Raw genomic sequence first — 23,935 nt, 5'->3', positions numbered from 1 at the left:
TAAAGACAGATTCCACATAAGCCAGGGATGAATTCCAGGTTTTCTTGCCTTCCCCCACACAAATACACTTGCACTATTTGTGAAGATATACTCATGCGTGCACAGTGCTTCACCTAGCATCATCTCATCACCAATAATGTGGCTAGGGAACCCTGAGTTCCCTGATGTGTAGCAGGGTCCCTTCAGCAGGGAGTGGTCAATACCAATTATAAGGATTCATAGCATGGAGAGAGCTCATACAGTGTGGTAAGAACAGGTCACTAATATACAGGGCACAGAGGTGGCACCCAGACTGACCCGAGAGGGCCCATGGTTATCCAGAAGGCAGAAGATATTAGAACCCAGGCCTATGGCAAGAAAAAAATCCAGTCAAGGGATTGCCAATAGGGAAATTTTAGGTATAACTCCAAATATCTCTATTGGCAGTTAACTAATCTTTCAAGCATTAGGTGAAATTATTTAAAATAATTTGAACTATTTAATAACCTGTACTTATGGAAGATAAATGTACTTCAGATGGAGGTAATGGGCTCACTTCAAATAATCCACTGTAATCATCCCACGTGATGTTACTAAAATGTATTTAACTCTATACTATGTAGTCTCTCATTTGTCTTTGGTCAGTAAAATTGTATTAAACATTAATTTTGAGAAACACAGTATATGTACACATATAATTTCCTGAATGTTCTTTGTTACTTCTAATGTTGACTTATATTTTAGCCTTCTCAATTAAGTAGTATTTATATAGGAGATAAAATGAAATTTGGTGATTTTATAAAATGTGTATATAAAAACCTTATCTCTTTTTACTTGTAGAATTTCAAGAACCCTATGCTGTTGCAGTACTTCTGGAGAAAGATCTCATTGTAGTTGATCTGACACAAAGCAAGTAAGTTTTCTATTATATACATACATGTATACACTATTTTGATATTGTCACTGTCACTGTCCTCCCATCGTTCATCGATTTGCTCAAGCGGGCCCAGTAACATTGTGAGACTTGTTACTGTGTTTGGCATATCAATATGCCACGGGTAGTTTGCCAGGCTACGGATAGCTTGCCAGGCTTTGCCATGTGGGCGAGATACTCTCTGTAGCTTGCCGTGCTCTCAGAGAGGGGCGGAGGAATTGAACTCGGGTTGGCCATGTTGGCTGCGTGCAAGGCAAACACCCTACTCACTGTGCTATCGCTCCAGCCCATTTTGATACTATTTGTTACAATTAAAATTCAGGAAAATAATTTAGGCCACTGGCATTAGTATCTAGATGATAAATATTCTTTAGGTGAAATACTGTTTTGTAAAAATTTGGCCATCTATTTGTCTACTAACAAGGGAAATGGTTTATGGTAAAAGTATCATTATACACTGTACTTGACAATACAGAGGAGTAAAATCTCAGAGGAGTGGTGCTTGCCACTCCTCATCTGGACAGTAACAAAAATAAATTGGAAATCACTGAACACTATCTCCCTGCTACACATGTTCATTACAGAGATGATCATTATAGTTCCCTCATTCTATGCTGCAGACCCAATGCTCTTTCTTTAGCTGCCTTATATTACAAAACTTTTATACATTTTCTCTTCTTTGCATGGAACAGTCTTTCCTTTTTCTCCTTATATCTCAACCAAGTATCATTTATTCATTAAAAAATAAAATATTTCATTACTTATGTAGTTTGTTCTAGTAGCTTATTAAGACTATCATTACTCTCAACTTTTCCTTAGAGCATTTGACACAGATGCTATTTTCCATTTGTTATGAAAATTGTCTTCCTTTATTCCTACTAGACTGTAAGACCCATGTATTGTATTTTTGTCCACATATGTTGTATGACCTTGATACATTTTATTGAATAAATTATTATAACTGAGTTCTACTTTTTATGTAGCTGTAAATATGAGGCAAAGTATATTTTAAGCTAATTAGAAAAATACACTATATTTTGAAAAGGATATCAGATTTAGACTGTAAGATCATTATATTCTCCATGGCTTCTCTATTAGTATCAAACTTGATAAAACTTTGTGTAAATGTGTGGATTTAGGCCTCTTTTACTAAGACGTCTTAAAGTTCTGATAGGTTATTGAAATGAATTTCTTAGATCTTAAAACACTAGATATAGGAGATTTATATAGTATCAAAACTATAAAATAATTACCTTGCTACTATTGTAAACAATGATAACACAAAAAACAGTTACAAATAAAAATAAACAAAACTTAAAATAAATAAATATGTACAATATATCTCAATTATTTTACTGGTATTATTTATATTTTTGGTTCTTCACACCTTGTTTCATTATCATCTTCCAAGATCCACTATAATTTTTTTAAAATTTTATTGGATCACCGTGAGATAGTTACAAGCTTTCATGTTTGAGTTACAATCACAGAATGATCAAACACCCATCCCTCCACCAGTGCACATTCCCCACCACCAATATCCCCAATATACCCCACTTTCCCAACCTCCCCCTGCCTCCATGGGAGATAATATTCCCCATACTCTCTCTACTTTTGGACATTATGGTTTGCAATACAGACACTGAGAGGTTATCATGTTTGGTCCTTTATCTACTTTCAGCACACATCTCCCATCCTGACCGGTTCCTCAGGCCATCATTTTCTTAGTGATCCCTTCTCTTTTCCAGCTGCCTTCTCCCCTTGCTCATGAAGCAGGTTTCCAGCTGTGGACCAATCCTCCTGTCCCATGTATCTATTATCCTTAAGTGGGTGGAGTATAATTTAATAATTTTTATCAGTATATTTATTCTTAAATTTTATTATGGTAAAATATGACATAACTCACCATTTTATTCATTTATTATACTTTCATTAACTTAACAAATATTAATGTTTTCACTAATAGTTTACCTTCAGTATAGTCTTCTGACTTTCTATTTTGTTGTCTGTGACAAGAAATTATGTATCAAACTGAATATATTCTTATTCTCTCTATATAATTACCTTTCTGCCAATTTTAATCAACCAAGTTGCCCTTTTGGCCTCCTTCTCAAATTCATTCCTTCTATTTTTTTCATTTATTTAATCATCTTAAAACAAGCATTAGAATTTAGGGAGCTTTTTCTCTTTGTTTCTCCTTAAGTTATATCTTTATTTACATTTCCACTGCGTACTATTTATATATTCCTAGGATACCTTAAGAGTTATTGTTGCACTTTAAATATTTTTCCTACTCTTTGACACTAAAATAAAAATCTTCCCAAATATTGTCATGATATTGTTCACTTTGGTCTGGAAAATGCTATTGTATGTAACTTTTTGTTGTTATCAGACCTTAAATTTTAGAACTAATTATTAAGATGATCCATTTATTTTACTTTTAACATTAAATCTAAAAATTTTGGAAATTTCTAGTTTGAAACAAGTAATCTCTGATCTGTCCAAATTAACCCACTTCCCATTTATTTAGAACAACTCACAACTTTCCACTTGATTTTGCATATACTACTAATCTTATCTTCTATACCATTGGTAATGAGAGAATAGAACAATTTTCAGCACATAACATAAGTCCTTATATTCTGATATAGAACTATGTAAAGAGGGGTTATATACAGCATGCAAGAGTCTAATTGACTATAACAGTGACATTAGCACCTCAGTGGTAAGTTTAAGGTGATAATATTGTACTTTTAAAATATAAACATATGCACTCTTGTAAATAAATGTTACCTTATTAAAAATAAAATAAAAAATAATGCATTCTAACTACATTAGCACTATGAAATGTTTAAATAACAGGAAAGAAAAATGTGCTCAATTGCTTGAGCGGGCATAAATTATATAAAAATGTATATTTTGTGTATTTTACCATTTGTGTAATGGTTATTTTTCATTGTAAAACCACAATAATATATTGTCTTTGTCTATCAGTTTTCCAATCTTTGAAAATCCATATCCCATGGACATTCATGAATCACCAGTTACATGTACAGCATATTTTGCTGATTGCCCTCCAGATTTGATACTAGTCCTCTACTCTACAGGAGTCAAGCATAAAAAACAAGGATACAGTAATAAGGTAAAAATAGCAATTAAATTTTTGTAGTCATACTTGATTCATATGATAATTTTATTATTCATTTTCTGAAATTCCACATGAGATTTGAAAAATTCTCTTGATGTCATAAACTGGCATTTATAAAAGAGATTTGCTCCTTAATGCAATACTGCTTTAATCTTATAGAAATATAAATTATAGATGCTAAATATATAATATAAATGTTTACTGTCAATCATACATTAACACATTAAATATATATTTAAATTGACTAAGATAACTTTTATTTATTTTACATGAAGTCTATTTCAAATGATTTAAGAACTTCAATGGAGTCAATTACTTCTAGCTAATCATGTTTGCAATATGTGATTAATAAATAATTCATAGTTATGCAAAAATGTTTAAGTACTGTCTTGAATTCCATTTTGCTGTACTTAACTAAAAGATTTAAGTACTTACAGTTGTAAAAGATGGTCCAATTACAATTTCCATAGCTTTTATATGACTGTTGCAATGTATTATACAAGGTATAGGCACTACATATACATACACATATAGAATATTTTAAATTAAATGGTGATAGTTAAAATCTATGTTTTTAAAGGGGATTAAACTGCATTTGAAATTTTGCTAAAAGAATTAAAGATAGCTACACATGGCATCCTTCATTATAACTAGTCTTAAGGGAAATTTTTGTAGTTGTCTATAAATACTTTAATTTTAAATATATAATTTATTTCAAAATTTTAAAACAACTTAAAAATTTTTCATGAAAATCTATCTAGGAGTGGCCAGTCAGTGGAGGAGCTTGGAACCTTGGAACACAAACATTTCCAGAAATTATTATTACTGGGTAAGTGAAATATAATTTGTGAGTTAATCTAGTTATCAATGGTAATATTCAAAAATTTTATACTTTCACATAATTGAAAATTAACAATATCAGTAATATAATCCGTCATAGAAAGATTATAATTTGTGTGAAAGAGTCAAGCTATTAAAAACAATCTTAGAAAATCAGAGGAAAATCTTAAGATTAGTAACAGTAGAAATCCTGTGGAAACCACAGTGAATTAGTCATAGAAAAATCCTCACCAGCATATTTTTATTCCTTAAATAAAAGGAACCACTACTCTGTTTCCCCATCAGCTGTTTTCTTTAATTTATACTTACAGCATCAGAAATGTTACTATTGCAACCCTCTCAAAGTTCAAATATTGGTAATAAATTAGAGGCATAGAAAATAGAAATAGAGGCATAAATAAAAGTAGAGGCATAGAATCATATGAAAATTTAAAAATAATTCTATTTGTGGAGTACATGTATTTTTTCTTATGATTATAATAACCTACAACTAAAAGTCTTGGATATTATATACTAAACGTAAACAAGGAAAAAGAGGAAATCAGACTGACCACAGTTACCAAGACCTAGGGAATGAATGATATGATAAGGTAAATTTTCTGGATTTTCTTTTTGCTTTATATATATCCCAGAATTAAAGATAAATTTATTTTATTAAAATTAAAGATAATTTTTATTGCCTCAGCTGGCAATAAAAAAACTTCATTAAACTAATCTCTCTACCCCATCTAATAACCATATGAAATAAACTGATTTCCATCACAGCTTGTTTTAGCAAAGGCTGAATGAAGGACTAACACTTTCCTGCTTATTAGGTTGTAGGAGGGTTCACAATTTCCTTAAAAGAGAAATATAAAAAGAGCTGAGTAGAAAACTCAAACTTATAACTCTGGTGGATTATATGAAACCCCACAACTGTGTCAGAGGAGATCATGTAAGCAATAAGAATTCCCACCAATGTCCAGCAGTGATGAAGAAAAACAAATTATCTTCCTTTTTGTCAGTGGAAGTCCAGTAGGAAGAAAAACAAAAAGAAAACCAGGTTGAAAAAGTAGATAAGAAAATAATGTTGGAAAGCTTCTCAACTTTGTCTAAGAATCTGAATCTACAGATTCCAGAAGCAGAGAGAGAACTATAAGAAATCAACAAGAACCGATGACAATTGTATTCCTTGAACATTAAATACCAAGGACAAAAGGAGGCATTGATGGTGAGAAATGTACACCAGTGAAGGGACAAGTGCTGCAACACTATATGACTGAAACCCAATCATGAACAACTTTGTAACTGTGTATCTCGTGGTGATTCAATTTAAAAATAAATAAATAAATAAATAAAATTTTTAAACAGGTTACATAGCACCAAGAGAGAAGTGACATTTTACTCTTATGAAAGTCCATTTGAATAATAGTGGATTTCTTTCTCAGGGGATACCATGTGGTGCTAGAGATTAAACATTTTTGATCCTTAATAGAGATAAGGATCCTAACATGCAACCTATATGCTTTAGCCCTTTGACTCATCTCCCCAACCTGAAGGTCTATTTCTTATCAGAAACCAAGAAAGCCAAAAGTAAACTTGAAAATATTCTATAGTTAGACTCCTGGGAATATATCCCAGAGAGGCAAAAAAGTATAGTCGAAGTGACATCTGCAATTGTTTGTTCATTGCAGCACTCTTTACAATAGCCAGAATCTGGAAAAAACCTGAGTGCCCGAGAACAGATGAGTGGTTAAAGAAACTTTGGTACATTTACACAATGGAGTACTATGTAGCTGTTAGAAAAGACGAAGTCACGAAATTTACATACAAGTGGTACTTCATGGAAAGTATCATGTTAAGCAAAATGACTCAGAAAGAAAGGGATAGATAGACATAGAAAGCTTGCATTCATCTGGGGAACATAAAGTAACAAAATAGGAGACTAACACCCAAGAATGGCCAGGATTAGTACCAGGAATTTTACTCCATGGCTCGGAGGCCAACCACACGTGCTAGGGGAAAAGGGAGCTCAGATAGAGAAAGGAACACCAAATAAAGGGTGTTGGGAGGATACTCCCAGGATAGGAGAAGGATGCTGAAAGTAGACTATAGACCAAACATGATTGTCACCCATTGCCTCTTTTGCAAACCACAACACCCAATAAGAGAGAGAGAACAAAAGGGAATGCCCTGCCAGAGAATGCCCTGGCAGGGTGGGATGGGGGGTGTGGGAGTGTGGAGGGATACTGGGATCCGTGGTGGTGGGAAATGGGCACTGGTGGAGGGATGGGTATTTGATCATTGTATAATTGAAACCCAAGCACAAAAATTTGTAAGTCCTCAACTGTACCTCATGATGTCTCACTAATAAAAATTTTTAAAAAATGTTCTATGGTTAGAAAGAAAAGATCTAGGTAACCAGAGTCAAACCCAGAAAAAATATACTCCAGGAAATAAAAAATTTATAAAAGAATAAATCTTGAGGTTGGGGATTGTGCTTCAAGTGGTAGACCTTGGGTGTATAATTCTCTGGGTCTAACCCCATAAAAAACAGAAGAATAAGGAAGAAGAAGAGGAGCATTCTTGGTATATCATGAGTTTAGAAAAGAAAACAGCACAAATAAAATAAAATATTCAGAGCATAATTCTCTCGAGCTTTTAAAATTTTATTTGATGGGTAAAGAAATATTAAAGTCATGTTGTCTAATGTGGTTTTGTGGTATAGAGGAAATATTTCATACAATTATAAATGGAAGAGGGTAAAGTTTAGATGGTGACATACTCCAAATGTACAAAGCAATGTACTTTAAAAGGTCAGTAAGAATTATGCAAAGATATACTTAGAGACATTATTGGCATAGTAAAATGTATCACAATAATATTTCAAGTAAACCAAAAATGTAAAGGAAGGTAACAGATCAAAATCAAGACAATAAATAGAAGAGTTAAGAAGTAAATTGTTAATTGCTGTATTAAACACAAATAGTCTAAATACACCAGTTCAACTTTGCAGATTGTACTAAAAAACATGACCAATCTGTGACCTATTTAAACAAACACTTATGAGGATTTCGCTCAGTGACAGAGCACATGCATTGTACATGTAAGACTCTGAGTTTATTCACCAATACTTTCATGCTCCAGATATAAAAATAAACCACACTCACTTCAGGAGGAGTCAGTGCCTGTTCCTGAGGCTACACTCTCCCTGGTCATTGGGCCAGATAGCCGCCATATACAAAGCAAATGAGCTGTGGAAACAAGTTCCACCTAAAAGTCAGGAGTTGGCACCTTTTTCCAAAGCAGTGGCCACTAATGTAGCCAAAAGACTATCTCCATCCTTATATAATCTCTTGGGAAAAAATTCAGAGTGTAAATTCTTAGGATATTTAACCAGCTCAGAGAAACAATGGACCACCAGTAAAAAACAATGGGATATGAGAGCAGAAATAAGAAAACTACAAACAGAAATTAGACAACTGAAGAACCTGGTAGAGGAAATGAGAGACTCACTGGAAGGCCTCAGGAGCAGAGTAACAGCTGCTGAGGACAGAATCAATCAGCACCAAAACACAAACGCATATTCATTTCAAATAGAATAATCAGGTTGAAAGTAAAGGATGGAAAAATATGCTGGTATATGGTCAGTGGCAAGTGATGATAGCAATATCAGACTGTGTTACCCCAGAACCCACTATCCAATATACACTAAAGTAAAGGTAAAGGTAAAGGCCCTCCCGTTGATCGTCGATTTGCTCGAGCGGGCCCAGTAACGTCTCCATTGGAGATTTTGTTGTTACTGTGTCTGGCATATCGAATACTCTCAGTAGCTTGCCAGGCTCTCTGAGAGGGGCGGAGGAATCGAACTCGGGTCGGCCGCGTGTAAGGCGAACGCCCTACCCGCTGTGCTATAAATCCTTTATGTAAACTACATATACTAGTTAGCAGGTCATAGTATCCTAGGCAGGCTCAAAGCCAAGAAATGCATTTTTTAGGTAAAAAAAGTCATTTATTTCAACTGTGTCATCTCATTTCCAAAATTACTACATTTTTTGGTTCAAGCCTGGCAAGCTACCCGTGACATATTCGATATGCCAGACACAGTAACAACAAAGGCTCCAATGGAGACGTTACTGGGCCCGCTCGAGCAAAATCGACGATCAACGGGAGGGCCTTTACCTTTACCTTTACCTTTGGTTCAAGATTCAAGCTCAACTTGCATCCTCTCTCATTAGAGGGAAGAGAGGAGCATGATCTGCACCCAGTATTCCTGCTTCTGTGTAATCTTACTCTGAGTATGGCATCCATTCTAACTGAATTAAAGTGCTGGTCGATGTCTCAGGCTACAGAATAACAAGAAACTTTATGGCTTGTTGACGTATAAAACTAATCTGATACACTGAATACAGTTACTAGAAAGAGAAAGACAAAAAAATCTACTTTACTAATTTAGAAATTCTGAACACAAAATTAGAGAAGATAGATCCTCACTGAAGATTTGAGAAACCAGTAGTATCTCTACCTAAGCTGATTGAAGATCTGCTTTTGTATAAAGCTAATCCATAAAGAGGCAATTGTTTTTTCAGTGCAAAATTAATAACAAGAAACAATAAGGGGCACACAAAGAAACATAGAGGCATGACCCAATTAAAAGGAAAAAAATAAATCTCTAGAGAATTATCCCAAAGAAAAGGAGTGTGCAGATTGCCTGACAATTAAAAATGAGTCTTTAAGAAACTTAACACACTATAAGAGAACACAAATAAACACAAAAAAACACTGCTGGGGAGTTTCCCCCGAAGTATTTCAAATCAAAACCCCACTTCACAGCTCAAGGAATTAGAGAAATAAAATCCAAAGCCAACAAATGAAGAAAATATTTTTTTAAAAGCAGTGTAAATTAAGATGAAACATAAAATAAAAATAGAAAAATATTTAAAATTAAATTTTGTTAAAGACTAATAAAATTAACAAACGCTTAGATTAGCTAACTAAGGAAAAAAATAGGACTCAAAGGATGGTTTAGGGGTCTAATAAAAAGAAGACACTGATGGAAGAACTGAGCAACAAAAAAAACCCAATAAATATTGAAAAACTAAACAAAGTGGCAGAAATAAAGCCTTTTTCTTTCGACTTTTACATTATGTTAAATGTATTACAACATAACTAAATATGGAGATTGGACCAGAAATGTAGCTGAAGTGATAGAACAAATTTCTTGCATACAGCTGCTCTACCATGTTGCAACACCACTAATCATTCCACTATACTTATATTAGACTATATAAACTTTAATTTTTAAACGATTTTGAGATAAAGAAGAAATTATTGTTGATTAAAAGATCAAACTCAATATGATAGTAGTATACACACACACATATATATAATAGTACCTAAAATTTCACTAACTTGAGGCAGAAAATATTTTTGCATTAATATTTTGAGACAAGGCTTTCAATAATGGATAGAACCACTAGATTCTAAAGAAATTCTAAAGAAATTAGGGGGGAAAAAAGAGCTGGCAGATGTAAGAAAAAATAAGGGTCTGAGAGTTATAGTGGATAAGGCACTTGCCTTATGCACAGCTGGCTTGGGTGTGATCCCCTGACACCACATATGATCTCCCCAGACCCACCAGAAATTATCCCTGAGTTTAGTGCTAAGGACAGCTCAGAGTACAGCCAGGTGTAGTCAAAACAATAATTCTAAATGATAAATACAAAAATAAATAACTTTAGAAAAATAAAAAACAATTTGATTTGAGATAAGTTATAGGACAAAGAAACATCAAAAGATCTCACTGAAACCAAAAATTGTTTCTTTAAAATATGGTACAAATGTTGCTAGAAAGATAATCCAACAGGTAGGGACAATTCAAGTTCAATCCTGGATAATTCTATTACAATTTTGGTGCAATCCTGGACATTTCATATGGTACCCCAAACCCTGCCAGGAATAATTTTTGAGTGTAGAGTCAGAAGCAACCCTTGAGCATTGCTCGATAAAAAACAAGTAATAATAATAATAATAATATAAAGAACAAGAATTGGAGAGATAGGACAACAAATAAGACACCTGCTTTGCAAGTGGCTGACTTTGGTTCAACCTAGGGCACACCATATGGTCTCCTGAGCCTGCCAGAAGTGATTCCTGAACAGAAAGCCAGGAATAAGCCCTGAACCACTGACTGTAGTCCCCAAGACAAGAAAATAAAAATAAAGATCAACAGAATTACTCATTAGAGTAACTCAGAAAAATGGGAGAAAATAAAAATAAAATCACATTTAAAGACAAAATAAAATCTTATATTAAAGTGAATATATTATTATCAATTTATAAAACTAAGAACATACAATGGGTAGTTGTTTGAGATAATGTTGATAAAATAAATAAATTTCTGAGAAACACGAGGAATACCAAAACTGACTCAAAAAGAAATAGATGATCTGAACATTTTAATAAGACATTGAATCACAATCTCCCATCAAAGGAAAGAAAGGATCAGATAACTTCATGTTGAACTCCAATCATTTAAAGTAACAATGATTCTCGAGTTTGTCCTCAAAATAGAAGGAAATACTTCCTAAATAATTATTTGAACCCAGCTTTACCCTAATACCAGAGCCAAAGATACCATAAAATAACTATTCAATAATATATTTTATGAATATAGTGGCACATATATTCAACAAAAATAGCGAATTCAGCTGCACATTAGAAGGGTTATAAACCAAGATCAAGTTGGAGTTATCCTAGGAAAACAGTGTTTTCACATTAAAAATTAGTGTAATACTCATGTCAATGAAATGAAGGACAAAAAAATGATCATTTCATGCAGAAAAGATATCTGAAAAAATCAAATACCTATTTAAAATTATAGCATCATGAATCAGAAAAATAGTACTATGGATAGTGTCCTCACATTAAATGCAACTTCCCAGGCTTCATTTGATTCCTGGCACCCTTTATGATTCTCAAGAAGTCCAGAGTTATTCCTAAGCATTCTTTGTATGACCCACCCTCCTAAAATGAATAAATTAATTAACTAAATCATAACAGAAGCACACTCAGAAAACTAGGGGTATAATGAAATTTTCTTTTCTTTTAGTTACTCCTCTGTTTTTTTTTCTAAAAATAATACATATACACAGAGTAATTTAGATGACAGGGTTGTATAGTATCAAATTTCTGGTATAGATGAAACACTGGTAACCCCTCCGCCCACCTCCCTCCACCCTCCCCCCCCCCCACACACACATCAAAATGCGCAAGACCCAGCATTGAAGTAGAATTTTCTTAACCTGGAAAGGGAAATTTCTTCTGGTAAAAACCACAACTAATATACAATAAATATATAATTGTGATAAAATAACAAAACCTGTCCCTCTGCAATTCAGAATAAAACAAGGATCTTCACTTTTACTATTTATATTTAAAATTGTACTAAAAATTCTAAGTAAAGATGTAAGGTTAGAAGAAAAAATAAAGTCATCCACAGTGGAAATAAAGAATAAGAACTATAGTTGCAAATGATGTATTATAGGTATCATTGTGTTTCTATATACTAACAATGAATAATCTACAAAGAAAATTAAGCAATCCTATTTATGATACCATAAAATATATATATATGGAACAAATTTAACAAAGAAGATGGAAAGCTTCTACACTATAAACAATGAAATATTGCAAAAGAAATTAAGGGAGATACAAATAAATAGAATCCCAATTCATGACTTGATATTCTTAAATGTCACTATCACAAAAATTATGTAAATATTTACTATAAACCATTACAGTCCCATTTGCCATTTTGAAGAAATTTAAAATATTATCCTAAAATGTATTGATCCAAGTGACTACAAGTGATCCCAAAGCTGTGTAATTAATCATGAAAAGTAATGTTTTAAGAACTAACACTTTCTAGTTATTCAACTTCCTATTAGTCTCAATAATCAAAACAATAGGTTATGATGTAAGATTAAAGACTTTACCTAGTAAAATATAATTTGGAGTCCAGAAATAAAAACTGTATATGTCACTGATTTTTTACATGTTGACAATAACAATTTAGTAAGAGAAAGAATGTTACCAACAGATGGTGTTGGAAGATTGATTATCCACAGGTTAAAAAAATAAAATAAGCTACTACGTACCATGCACAACAGAGCCTGGAAAGCTCCCTGTGGCATATTTGATATGCCCAAAACAGTAACAAGTCCACAATGGAGACATCACTGGTGCCCACTCAAGCAAATTGATGAACAACAGGAGGACAGTGTTACAGTGCAGTGCTATTATAAAAGTTAACTCAAATATAGTCAGATTAAAATTTAAATTTTCAATTGAAACTTTAAAATTCTAAGAAGAAAATAAAGTCTTTCATGACTTGATTTTGACAATAGATTTTTAGATATTACACATAAGCAACAAAAATACAAAGTAAATTAAGTGGAATTTATCCAATAAAAATACTGATAGAAATTTCTAAATTATGTATCTCATAAGAATTGATTTAGTAATTAACTGTTGCAGCTCAAAACAAAATGACAAGAGATCCAATTTTTAATTGGACAAAATACTAGAATAATTTTTTCTGAAGAAAGCTAAATAGCAAGAATACACACACATGCAGAGACATACACACAAAGATGTTAGCACCATTACCCATTAAGGAAAAGCAGAATAAAATTAAGGCAATTTATGCAACTTCATACAAAAATGACTAGCACTGTACTACTACCCTCCCATTGTTCATTGATTTGCTCAAGAGGGCCCAGTAATGTCTCCATTGTGAGACTTGTTACTGTGTTTGGCATATCGAATATGTCACAGGTAGCTTTCCAGGCTTTGCCATGAGGGCGAGATACTCTCAGTAGCTTGCCAGGCTCTCTGACAGGGGCAGAGGAATCGAACTTGGTTCCGGGTTGGCCACATGCAAGGCAAATGCCCTACCTGCTGTGCTAATACATTTATTCAATCACCTCTGTAGAATTAGAATCTGATTCTTACAAAAAGCAAGTTATAGAAACATGGCTTTCTTTCCACCTTCATTTTAAAACTTTGCCAGATGGCTTACCAAACCTGGCTTGTTCTTTTGTATAAACACAGCAAGATTAGAGAACTCTCCATTTGGGATACCCCATTATTTACTGCAAAGACCTGGGGATCAGCTAAAGACAGGAGACAGACCAATAACAACATTAATCTTCTCTGGCACGTCAGAGTTACCCAGACCTGGCCATAGATATCCCACGAAGAACTGGATGGCCTCGAGTCTTCAGGTTGAACTGGATGTGGTTTTGGGCCTCATTTTCCACAGAGATGTCCTGGCAGGAAGGAGTCCATCCCATCCTTTCTTCTGGGCTGGGAGAAATCCTGGTTTCCAGGTTTTTTTCTTTGACGCTGAAAGTAGGCCCACACTGAGTTAGTTGTTGCAGAGTCCCAGATTCCTCATTCTCTATAGCAGTGATCATTTCCAGTCTTTCCTTGAGCTACCTGCCTCTAGGGTAGCCCTGAGATTTGTAGGGTACTTGAAACAATACCTGTTAAATCCCTGCTCCTGTCATTTAGACAGATCCCCTGACTATTTCTCTGGAAGAGGGCTTTGGAGTCCCATAGCTGGTTTTTCCTGTCTGCATGAGGAGTAGACCCTATTACAGAGAGGAAAGACTTATCTGGATTTATGCAAACCAACATAGTACCATGAAGCATCAAAAACATACTGAAGGTACAAAAGAAGAGGAAAGCAAGCCTCTCACGTTACTCACAATGAGATGCAATGCACCTGTTTGCTGTGGGTCCTAGTCAAAAATGACTATAGTTTATTTATTTGCTTAGTTATTTTTTTATTTCAGTTTTTGCATCACATCTGGCAGTGCTCAGGGCTTACTCCTGATTCTGATTGCAAATCAGCGGTCACTCTTGGCAGAATCAGGGGATCATATTTGGTGCCAAAGGTCTCACCCAGGTTTCTGGGTACAAGGCATGCACCCTACCTACTGTACTACCACTCTGGCCCCAGAATGGCTCTAGTTTGAAAAACAGGTCTTAATGAGTGTAAAGGAGAAAACAGAATAGTTGGAGATCAAATTACATGCTGTTAGGAAGCCAGGTACAGTAGACCATATGTTGATGATTCCAGTTGTATGAAAAACTTAGAAAATCCTTAGTTACTGGTAAATAAGAGTATTAAAAATGTTGATTAAAGGATATTAATTCTCTTTTTAGAGAGATGAAAATGTTCTAGAACTATATAAAGAGTCAACATTGTGGATGTAATTTTAAAGTCACTTTTATTCTAATACTTTAAAATTGTTAAAATGGTATTATGATTGCAGTATGGTGATTGATTTTCTTAATATGATGATCAATTTTCTTCAGTCTAACTGTTCTTGTATTTCTGGGATAAATTATACTTACTCATGAATGTTATATTTCTATATACTTGATTTAATTTGTTAATATTTATTGATAATATTTATGTCTGTACATGGAAATATTGGATTGCAATTTTTTTTGCGTGTGTGTAATGCTTAACTTGTTATTGGTATCAGGATAACCAAACCTAATACTTCACAACACAAACTGTAAAGTTTTCTAGCTACGATGTTTTCTAAACAATTGCTTAAATTGGGGCTGGAGCAATAGTACAGCAGGTAGGGTGTTTGCCTTGCACGTGACTGACCTGGTTCAATTCCCAGCATCCCATGTGGTTCCCCAAGCACTGCCAGAAGTAATTCCTGAGTGTAACTCCTGTGCATTGCCAAGTGTGACCAAAAAAGCAAAAAAAAAAAAAAACCACAAAAAACGATTTCTTAAATTTGCAATGCTATTTGACTTGATGTTATTACGCTATTATCAAATCTGATACAATTCAAGGAATTCCTTTCTTCTCTTTTAAACCTTAACTTTAATTATTTAATGATATTTATTTCAAAATGTATTATGTTAGATATAATAAATATTGACTCAAGAATTTTAAGCTGAGCTTTAATAATTTTATATTAAAAATATTTTTAATCTTTTGTATGCCAGTTTTTATTGCTATTACACATAAATTTTTTACAGTAAAATTTAAGTTTTTATTATTTTTTTCCTAAATTTAGATTTTGGTGTTTTAATTTGAAATCAACTTATTTTGAATTTAGAAGGTGTTAAAGCAGTTTTCATTGGAATAGTTTTTTTATCAACTTTTAAACATATTTTATCATATCATTTTCAAAACTGCACTTTAATGTTGACTTATTTTTCATCTAGCCATGCAGATGGATCAGTAAAATTTTGGGATGCTTCTGCAAGTAAGTTTTAAGCTTCTCTTTTGTTACGGAAACATTTGGTTTATAGTTATTTACCAATTTTTACTTTGGACAATTATTTCAGATACATATTTAGCACATAGAGTGGGGCTGGAAAGATAGTTCAGCTAGTAAGATGCATGCTGGCTTGCGTATGGTGCCCAGGGACCTCCTTGAGTACCGCCCTGAGCACAGCTGGGTATGGCCTAACACCTCGACCCCTACCCCACGCCCACCAAATTTAGTACACATATATAAATATGTGACAAAATTTCATTTTTATCTTATTAAATTAGTTTTAAATTTATCTATGCCATACTTTTTTCTGTTTGTATATAAACTCAAATCAGTTTTGTCAGCAAACAACTATGTATGCAAGCAGCAAGATGCAATGGCAAGCAACTCTTTTACATTAACTCTGTTCAGAAAATTTTAATTCCTAATTGTGTTGTTTCAGAGAAGAACTTTTGTCCCATTTGCCTTCATTTTAATTCCTTCTATTCTATGAAGTCTTATGAGAATTTTAAAAAATGATTTAACAAAAAACCATTTAAAAAAGTTTTAAACTCTTAAAATTATGTAATTTAAACAATAAAATTGATACTTCTACTCAGTATTGAAAGATATTTAAATATATTTAAGATTTGATTGCTTTTATGTTTTCTAGTGACTAAAACTTTCGTTTTCTTAAGAATTATGAGTGGATTTACATATTACTTTAGAGTAAACAATATAATACAAACTAAGTTCTATTTGTCATCAGAAATGAGAAGCTTATTTGAACCAGCTATATCTAGGAAGTAATTTTAATGTGATAACATTTAATATGTATTTTAAAAGATAGTTAAGATCTTGATAATCAGGAAACAGAGAGAAGAATAATAAAAGGTTATTTTTAATTTTATGAAGATGAGTAACCAGCAAGATGTAAGTATCTCTTTTGGAAATAAAATAATATTCCTGAGATTTGGATTTTATAATGTCAGTAAGTCTAAGTAAAAAATTAGAATTTGGAAAGGAAAATGGTCTAAAATTAGCATCAAAGTTATATTTGAAGTTTGGAAGTGAATAGTTTCTAAGAAAAATATGATAAACAGAAAATCAGAAGGCAAATAGTATCAATCTATAAATTAGAATTCTATAACACAGGAACAAATGAAATAATTAAAATATATAAACTATTCACTGACTTCACAGAATTAGGACCAATTATTTGTTCTAGAGGAAATTCTAAAAGGTAACAGACTTTCTTTTGGTAAAAATTTTTATAAGTAGTTATTTTTCAGGAAAATTATTTACAATAATTAAAAATAGTTTGGTTTTTGCCACCTCAGAGTCACCAATTAGCTTCTAAACTATTTGCAGGCACTTTTACACTCTATATATTCACTTATACAAGCATCATATTTTAATAACTCAGATGATAAATATTATTTTTCACACTGAGAAAATGTAATGCCAAGGTTTCTGCATGTTTAATATTCCTACCGTAATCAGTTTCCAAGTTTTATTTCTAACTTGATGGACTGAAGAGATACCACTTAGTTTGATAATTTTGCAGAACACTCTTAAGTACAAGAAGTAGGTTTGTAATGAATTTAAATAATTGAGTTTTATGTTATTATGTGATTATTATTTATCTAATAATAAATTACCACAATTTGACACCTTAAAACAATTTCCATATAAGCCCCAAATTTCTCGGTGCCAGGAATTGGTAGAATTTAGCTGGGTTCTTTTTTTCAGGGTTTTTCAGGCTAGAGTTGCATATTTGGGGTCGGTGCCATGACTCAGATGTGGTCAGAGATTACTTCTGGCTTTGAGCTCAGTGATCCCTGATCACTCCTGTTGGGACATGGAGAACCATATTGGGTGCTGGATATTGAACCTGGATTGGCTGCATGGAAGGCAAACACCTTACTGGCTGAATTTTCTCTACAGCCCCTAGGGCAGCACTTTTATCTAAGGCTCAGGACTCCCTTACAAGTTCCTGTGATTGTTGGTAGAATTATTTGGGGAGAGAGGGGTACTTTAAAACTCATGCATGGTGACTTATTTCTTCCAAGCCAAGCAAGGAAGTATCCTGTCTTCAGCACCGTCCAATTCCTCAATAGAATGGCTCGACTGATTACATAAGGCTCATTAAAGAAGAACCTATGTTGACTAACTCAAAATCAGCTCCTTAATGACTTATCATATTTGCAACGTTCTTTTACCATTACCATGTTTCATGAAATAATCATGTGTGTTATATCGCATTCAGCTAACAAGCAAGTCTCTAAGACCTAGTACAATTTCTTTCTCATTTAAAAACCTATCCCTCCCTCTATTCCTTATCCTGCCTCCCACTTTCTCTCCCCTCCACAAACAAATACATGCATAAATATATAAACATATATAGGAACCAGGGTGATAGTTCAAAAGACTAAAGTACATGCCCAGTATATATGAAGTCCCAAGTTTGGTCCTCAGAGTCATATGCCAACCTTTCCAAGTATGAGAAGGTAACCGTCTTGCCTCCAACCATTCTGGAAGTAGACCCCAAAATATAAACATATAAGTAAATTTTAAGTGAAGTAAAATCATTTTATTTAAAGAGATATATTTAAAGGAGCCAGAGAGATAGTGATAGTGGTAGTACTTGACTAAGATGTTTTAGATTCATTTCAAATTATGTACTTTTTGACTGGGATTTTCAGATCTTTAGAATTTTCTTAGGATTTAAGATTTCTTACAGTATTAGAACTTCTGTTATAAGAATGTTGTCATTAAGGTCTTGAATACACAAGATATTCAGCTAAATAGAAAAAACTGAAAATACAAAATTTCATAAAATTTTAAATAATCCTACTCTCAACAACTACTCAGAAAATATTCTTCGTAAAATAATGATAGATTACTGGTCTCATGATATTGTTACTGATATATTACAGATTTAATCGTATGAAGGAATATGTAAAATTTGGAGGGTAGAACTAAACTCTGTAAAAACAACATCAACTTCTCATCTAACAAACAAAGAGGAAAATTGAAAAGAGATTGAGGGATTTTCCGAAAGAGAGAATTTGGTTCAGTATTTACATTATAAACTTCTTGAATTATTATGTTTTTTATCAACAAATGAATATTAAAATTCTCACTTTACAGAACTTTTCTGAAGATCACATGAGACACTGGATAAAGATAACATACATATTCCTTTTTATAAGTAATGTATATCCAATAAATGCTTATATTTCCCTTGGAGTTCCCTCCATCTAAACTCTACTAATATTATAATATAATATTAAATGCAATTTATTTTGCTTACTTGGGTTTTACTTTTGTAAAAATAAGTCAGCATTCAAAATATCTAATAATTAAGTCCCAATTAGAATCTAACCATAGTTCAATATCTTTTAGTAACTTTGCAGATGCTGTACAAGTTAAAAACTTCAAAAGTATTTGAAAAACAGAAGCCAGGAGAAGGAAAACAGACATGTGAAATTGTAGAGGAAGATCCATATGCCATTCAGATGATTTACTGGTGTCCAGAGAGCAGAATATTCTGTGTATCAGGAGTCTCTGCATATGTCATAATTTATAAATTCAGCAAACATGAAATTACAACAGAAATAGTGGTAAGTCAATTAAGCTTTCACACTTATTATTGTTAAAAAAAAGCAATTATAAGATTTGTCTATTACATTGTGTGATGTTAATCCATCAAGATTGCAATATGTGGTTAGTAATCCAGTTCATAAGATTTTTAATTATTCTTGTTATTTAGTAAAACATACTTTGAGTTTGGTTTAAAGTAACAAAAATAATTCTCTAACAAAATCTAATTTTCTTAGACAGATGGATTATGCCTATAGGTTTTTGTATAGACATTCCTAGACATATTTTATGTACAAATGTGAAATTAATAGCTATTTCTCTGTACTTTATTAAATTTCACAAGTTTCTTTTTTCTTTTGTACCAAGTAACTTCTATATTTTTTTAATTATCACAACAACAACAATCACGGTCCTCCCGTTGTTCATCGATTTGCTCGAGCAGGCCCAGTAACGTCTCCATTGGAGACTTTTGTTGTTACTGTGTTTGGCATATCGAATACGTCATGGGGAGCTTGCCAGGCTTTGCTGTGCAGGCGAGATACTCTCGGTAGCTAGCCAGGCTCTCCGAAAGGGGCGGAGGAATCAAACTTGGGTTGGCCATGTTGGCTGTGTGCAAGGCAAATGCCCTATCGCTGTGCTATTGCTCCATTTTTAATTATAATACATTTTTAATTATAATACATTTATTTATGTTATTTTCTATATAGTAATATTTTAAGGGTGGAAACAAATATGGTCTTACCCTATTTATTGATAGGGTGTTACCCTATCAACTTTTAAACAAAATAATTTAATTATTTAAAATAATGGTATTTTTCTCGGGCTGGAGTGATAGCACAGCAGGTAGGGGGTTTGCCTTGCATGTGACCAACCTGGCTGACCCGAGTTTGATTTCTCCACCCCTCTCAGTGAGCCCGGCAAGCTACCGAGAGTATCTCGCCTGCACAGCAAAGCCTGGCAAGCTACCCGTGACTTATTCAATATGCCAAACACAGTAACAAAAAAGAATATGTTAAAGATTTTATTTAAAACTATTAGAAAATATAAATACACCAAGACTGAACAAAGAAGATTTAGAATACCTGAATAGACCTATCACTATCAAGGAAATTGAAACAGTAATCAAAAGTCTTCCCCAAAACAAAAACCCAGGTCCAGATGAATTCACTAGAGAATTTTTCCAACCATTTAAAGAGGACCTATTGCCAGTCCTTCTCAAGCTTTTCCAGGAAATTGAAGAAACAGAAACACTCCCAAACAGTTTCTATGAGACACCTATCACCCTAATACCAAAAGACAAAGACATCACAAAAAAAGAAAATTACAGCCCAATATCCCTGATGAACACCGATGTAAAGATCCTCAACAAAATATTAGCAAATAGAATCAAATGACTCATCAAAGAGATCATAGACCATAATCAGTGGAAATCGTCCCGGGAATGCAAGGATGATTTAACATTCGAGTCAATCAACATAATCAATAAAAGAAAAGATAAAAACTATATGAGACTCAGAGAAAGAATTTGACAAGATTCAGCAGCCATTTATGATGAAAACTCTCAGCAAAATGAACAATGAAGGAACTTTCCTCAATGCAGTTAAAGCCATCTGCCACATGCCTACGGCAGTATGGGGGGGAAAATTAAAAGCCTTCCCTTCAGGGGCAAGATAAGGTTACACACTCTTGCCACATCTACTCAAGATAGTACTGGAAGCACTTGCCACAGCAGTTAGTCAATAAAAATATATTAAAGGCATCCAGATAGGAAAGGAAGAAATCAAGCTCTATTTGCAGATGATATGATGCTATACTTAGAGAAACTTAAAGCCTCTACCAAGAAGCTCCTAGAAACAATAGACTTGTACGTTAAAGTAGCAGGCTATAAAATCAATACCCAAACGTCCATGGTTTTCCTATATGCAAATAATGAGAGAGAAGAAAGTGATATAAACAGAACAATCCCATTCACAATTATGTCTCAGAAAATCAAGTAAGTTGGAATCAGCTTAACTAAGGAGGTAAAGGACACGTTCAAAGAAAACTACAAAGCACTAATTCAAGACATAAAAGAGGACATGAGGAAATGGATATACATCCCCTACTGATGGATTGGGACAATTAACATTGTCAAAATGGCAATACTTCCCAAAGCATTATACAGATTCAATGCAATCCCTAAAAGGATACTTACGTCATTCTTCAAAGAAATTGATCAAACAATCCTGAAATTCATATGGAACAATAAGCCCCCATGAATAGCTAAAGCAATTCTTGGGGGGGGAAAAGATGGAAGGCATCATCTTCCCCAACCTAAAACTATACTACAAAACAGTAATAGTTAAAAAAGCATGGTATTGGAACAAATACAGATCCACAGACCAATCAAATAGGGTTGAATATCCTTACACACACCCTGAAATATATGATTATCTAATCTTTGATAAGGGAGCAAGAAATATAAAGTGGAGCGAGGAAAGCCTCTTTAACAAATGCTGCTGGCAAAACTGGGCAGCTCCTTGCAAAACAATGGGCTCAGACCTCTACCTATCAAAAGTCAGATAAAAATGTATTAAAGACCTCAACATTAGACCAGAATCCATGAGGTACATTGAAAGAAACGGTTGCCCAAATCCTCAACAACATTGAAGCTAAAGGTATCTTCAAAGATGAATTGCCACTGACCAAGAAAGTGGAAGTAGAGATAAACAAATGGAACTATTTAAACTAAGAAGCTTCTGCTCCTCAAAAGAAACAGTGACAAGAATGCAACAGACTACAGAATGGGAAAGGATATTCACCCAATACCCTTCAGATAGAAGGTGAATATCAAGGATATACAAGGCACTGGTTGGACTCTATAAGAAGAAAACATCCAATCCCGTCAGAAAATGTGGGTGATGAAATGAATAGAAACTTTCTCAAAGAAGAAATTTGAATGGCCAAAGGGCACATGAAAAAAAATGTTATTCATCACTAATCATCAGAGAGATGCAGATCAGAACAACAATGAGATATCATTTCATACCACAGAGACTGGCACACATCTAAAAGAACAAAAGCAACAGGGTTGGCATGGATGTGGGGAGAAAGGGACTCTCCTTCACTGTTGGTGTAAATGCTGACCGGCCCAGCCTTTTTGGAAAACTATATGGACATTTCTCAGAGAAAAAAAAAAACTATATATTAAGCTCCTATTTGACCCAGCAATGCCACTTCTGGGAATATACCCTGGGGGCCCAAAAGCACACAGCAGAAACACCATCTGCACCCCTATGTTCATTGCAGCACCATTCACCATATCCAGAATCTGGAAACAACCTGAGTGCCAAAGAACAGATGAATGGATAAAGAAAGTATGGCACATCTACACAATGGAATACTATGCAGCTGTCAGGAAAAATGAAGTCATGAAATTTGCCTATAAATGGATGAACATGGAAAATATCATGCTGAGTGAAATGAGTCAGAAGGAAAGGGGAAAATATAGAACAACTGCATTTGTTGTGCGTATATATATAGAAGAATAATATATATATTATTCTGATATATAGATATATATAGAGAGAGAGATATATATAGTAAAAGAATAATATCCATGACCAGGGTAAACAGGGTTAGGAGTACTGGTGAAGGGTTGGAACTAACCACAAGTGTGTGTGAGGCTGAAGATGGGTAAAATAGAGAAGAGACTACTATGAAATAATATCTGGGAATGATCACACTGGACAAGATCTGAGGATTAAAAGTAGGTAAGACATATTCTTGATTACTTTTCAGTATCAATATTGTAAACCACAATGCTCAAAAGGAGAGAAAGAGAGAGAGAAAGAGAAAGAGAGAGGGATGGTAGTGAGATTTTTGATATTTAATTCTTGTGATCAAATGAGATCCTTAAAATATATAATCCTTATTACTTGATAGGGTGGAGCGATAGCACAGTGGTAGGGTGTTTGCCTTGCGTGCAGCCAGCCCGGCTGAGCCAGGTTCAATTCCTCCACCTCTCTCGGAGAGCCCAGCAAGCTACCGAGAGTATTTCACCCACATGGCAGAGCCTGTCAAGCTACCCATGATATATTCGATATGTCAAACACAGTACAAGTGTCACAATGGAGACATTACTGGGCCCACTCCAGCAATTTGATGAACAATGGG

The 23,935-nt window shown here is 33.7% G+C and overlaps 1 protein-coding gene across 7 annotated transcripts in view; it reads left to right on the top strand.

Annotated features, from left to right (window-relative positions):
• The window catches only part of STXBP5L (syntaxin binding protein 5L), a 348,858-nt gene that overhangs the window by 219,280 nt on the left and 105,643 nt on the right, over positions 1–23,935 (top strand). For all 7 annotated transcript variants that reach the window (XM_056109191.1, XM_056109190.1, XM_056109192.1 and 4 more), the window contains 5 exons: positions 820–892; positions 3,908–4,055; positions 4,823–4,890; positions 16,143–16,183; positions 19,583–19,800. In XM_056109191.1, the coding sequence (XP_055965166.1) occupies positions 820–892; positions 3,908–4,055; positions 4,823–4,890; positions 16,143–16,183; positions 19,583–19,800 (548 nt within the window). The remainder of the gene's footprint in view (positions 1–819; positions 893–3,907; positions 4,056–4,822; positions 4,891–16,142; positions 16,184–19,582; positions 19,801–23,935) is intronic.

This window comes from Sorex fumeus, unplaced genomic scaffold (genome assembly GCF_029834395.1).
Source record: "Sorex fumeus unplaced genomic scaffold, SorFum_2.1 ptg000265l, whole genome shotgun sequence".
Lineage (NCBI taxonomy): Eukaryota > Metazoa > Chordata > Mammalia > Eulipotyphla > Soricidae > Sorex > Sorex fumeus.
The sequence above is the reverse complement of the archived record's forward strand: the minus strand, read 5'-3'. Positions and strand labels throughout refer to the sequence as shown.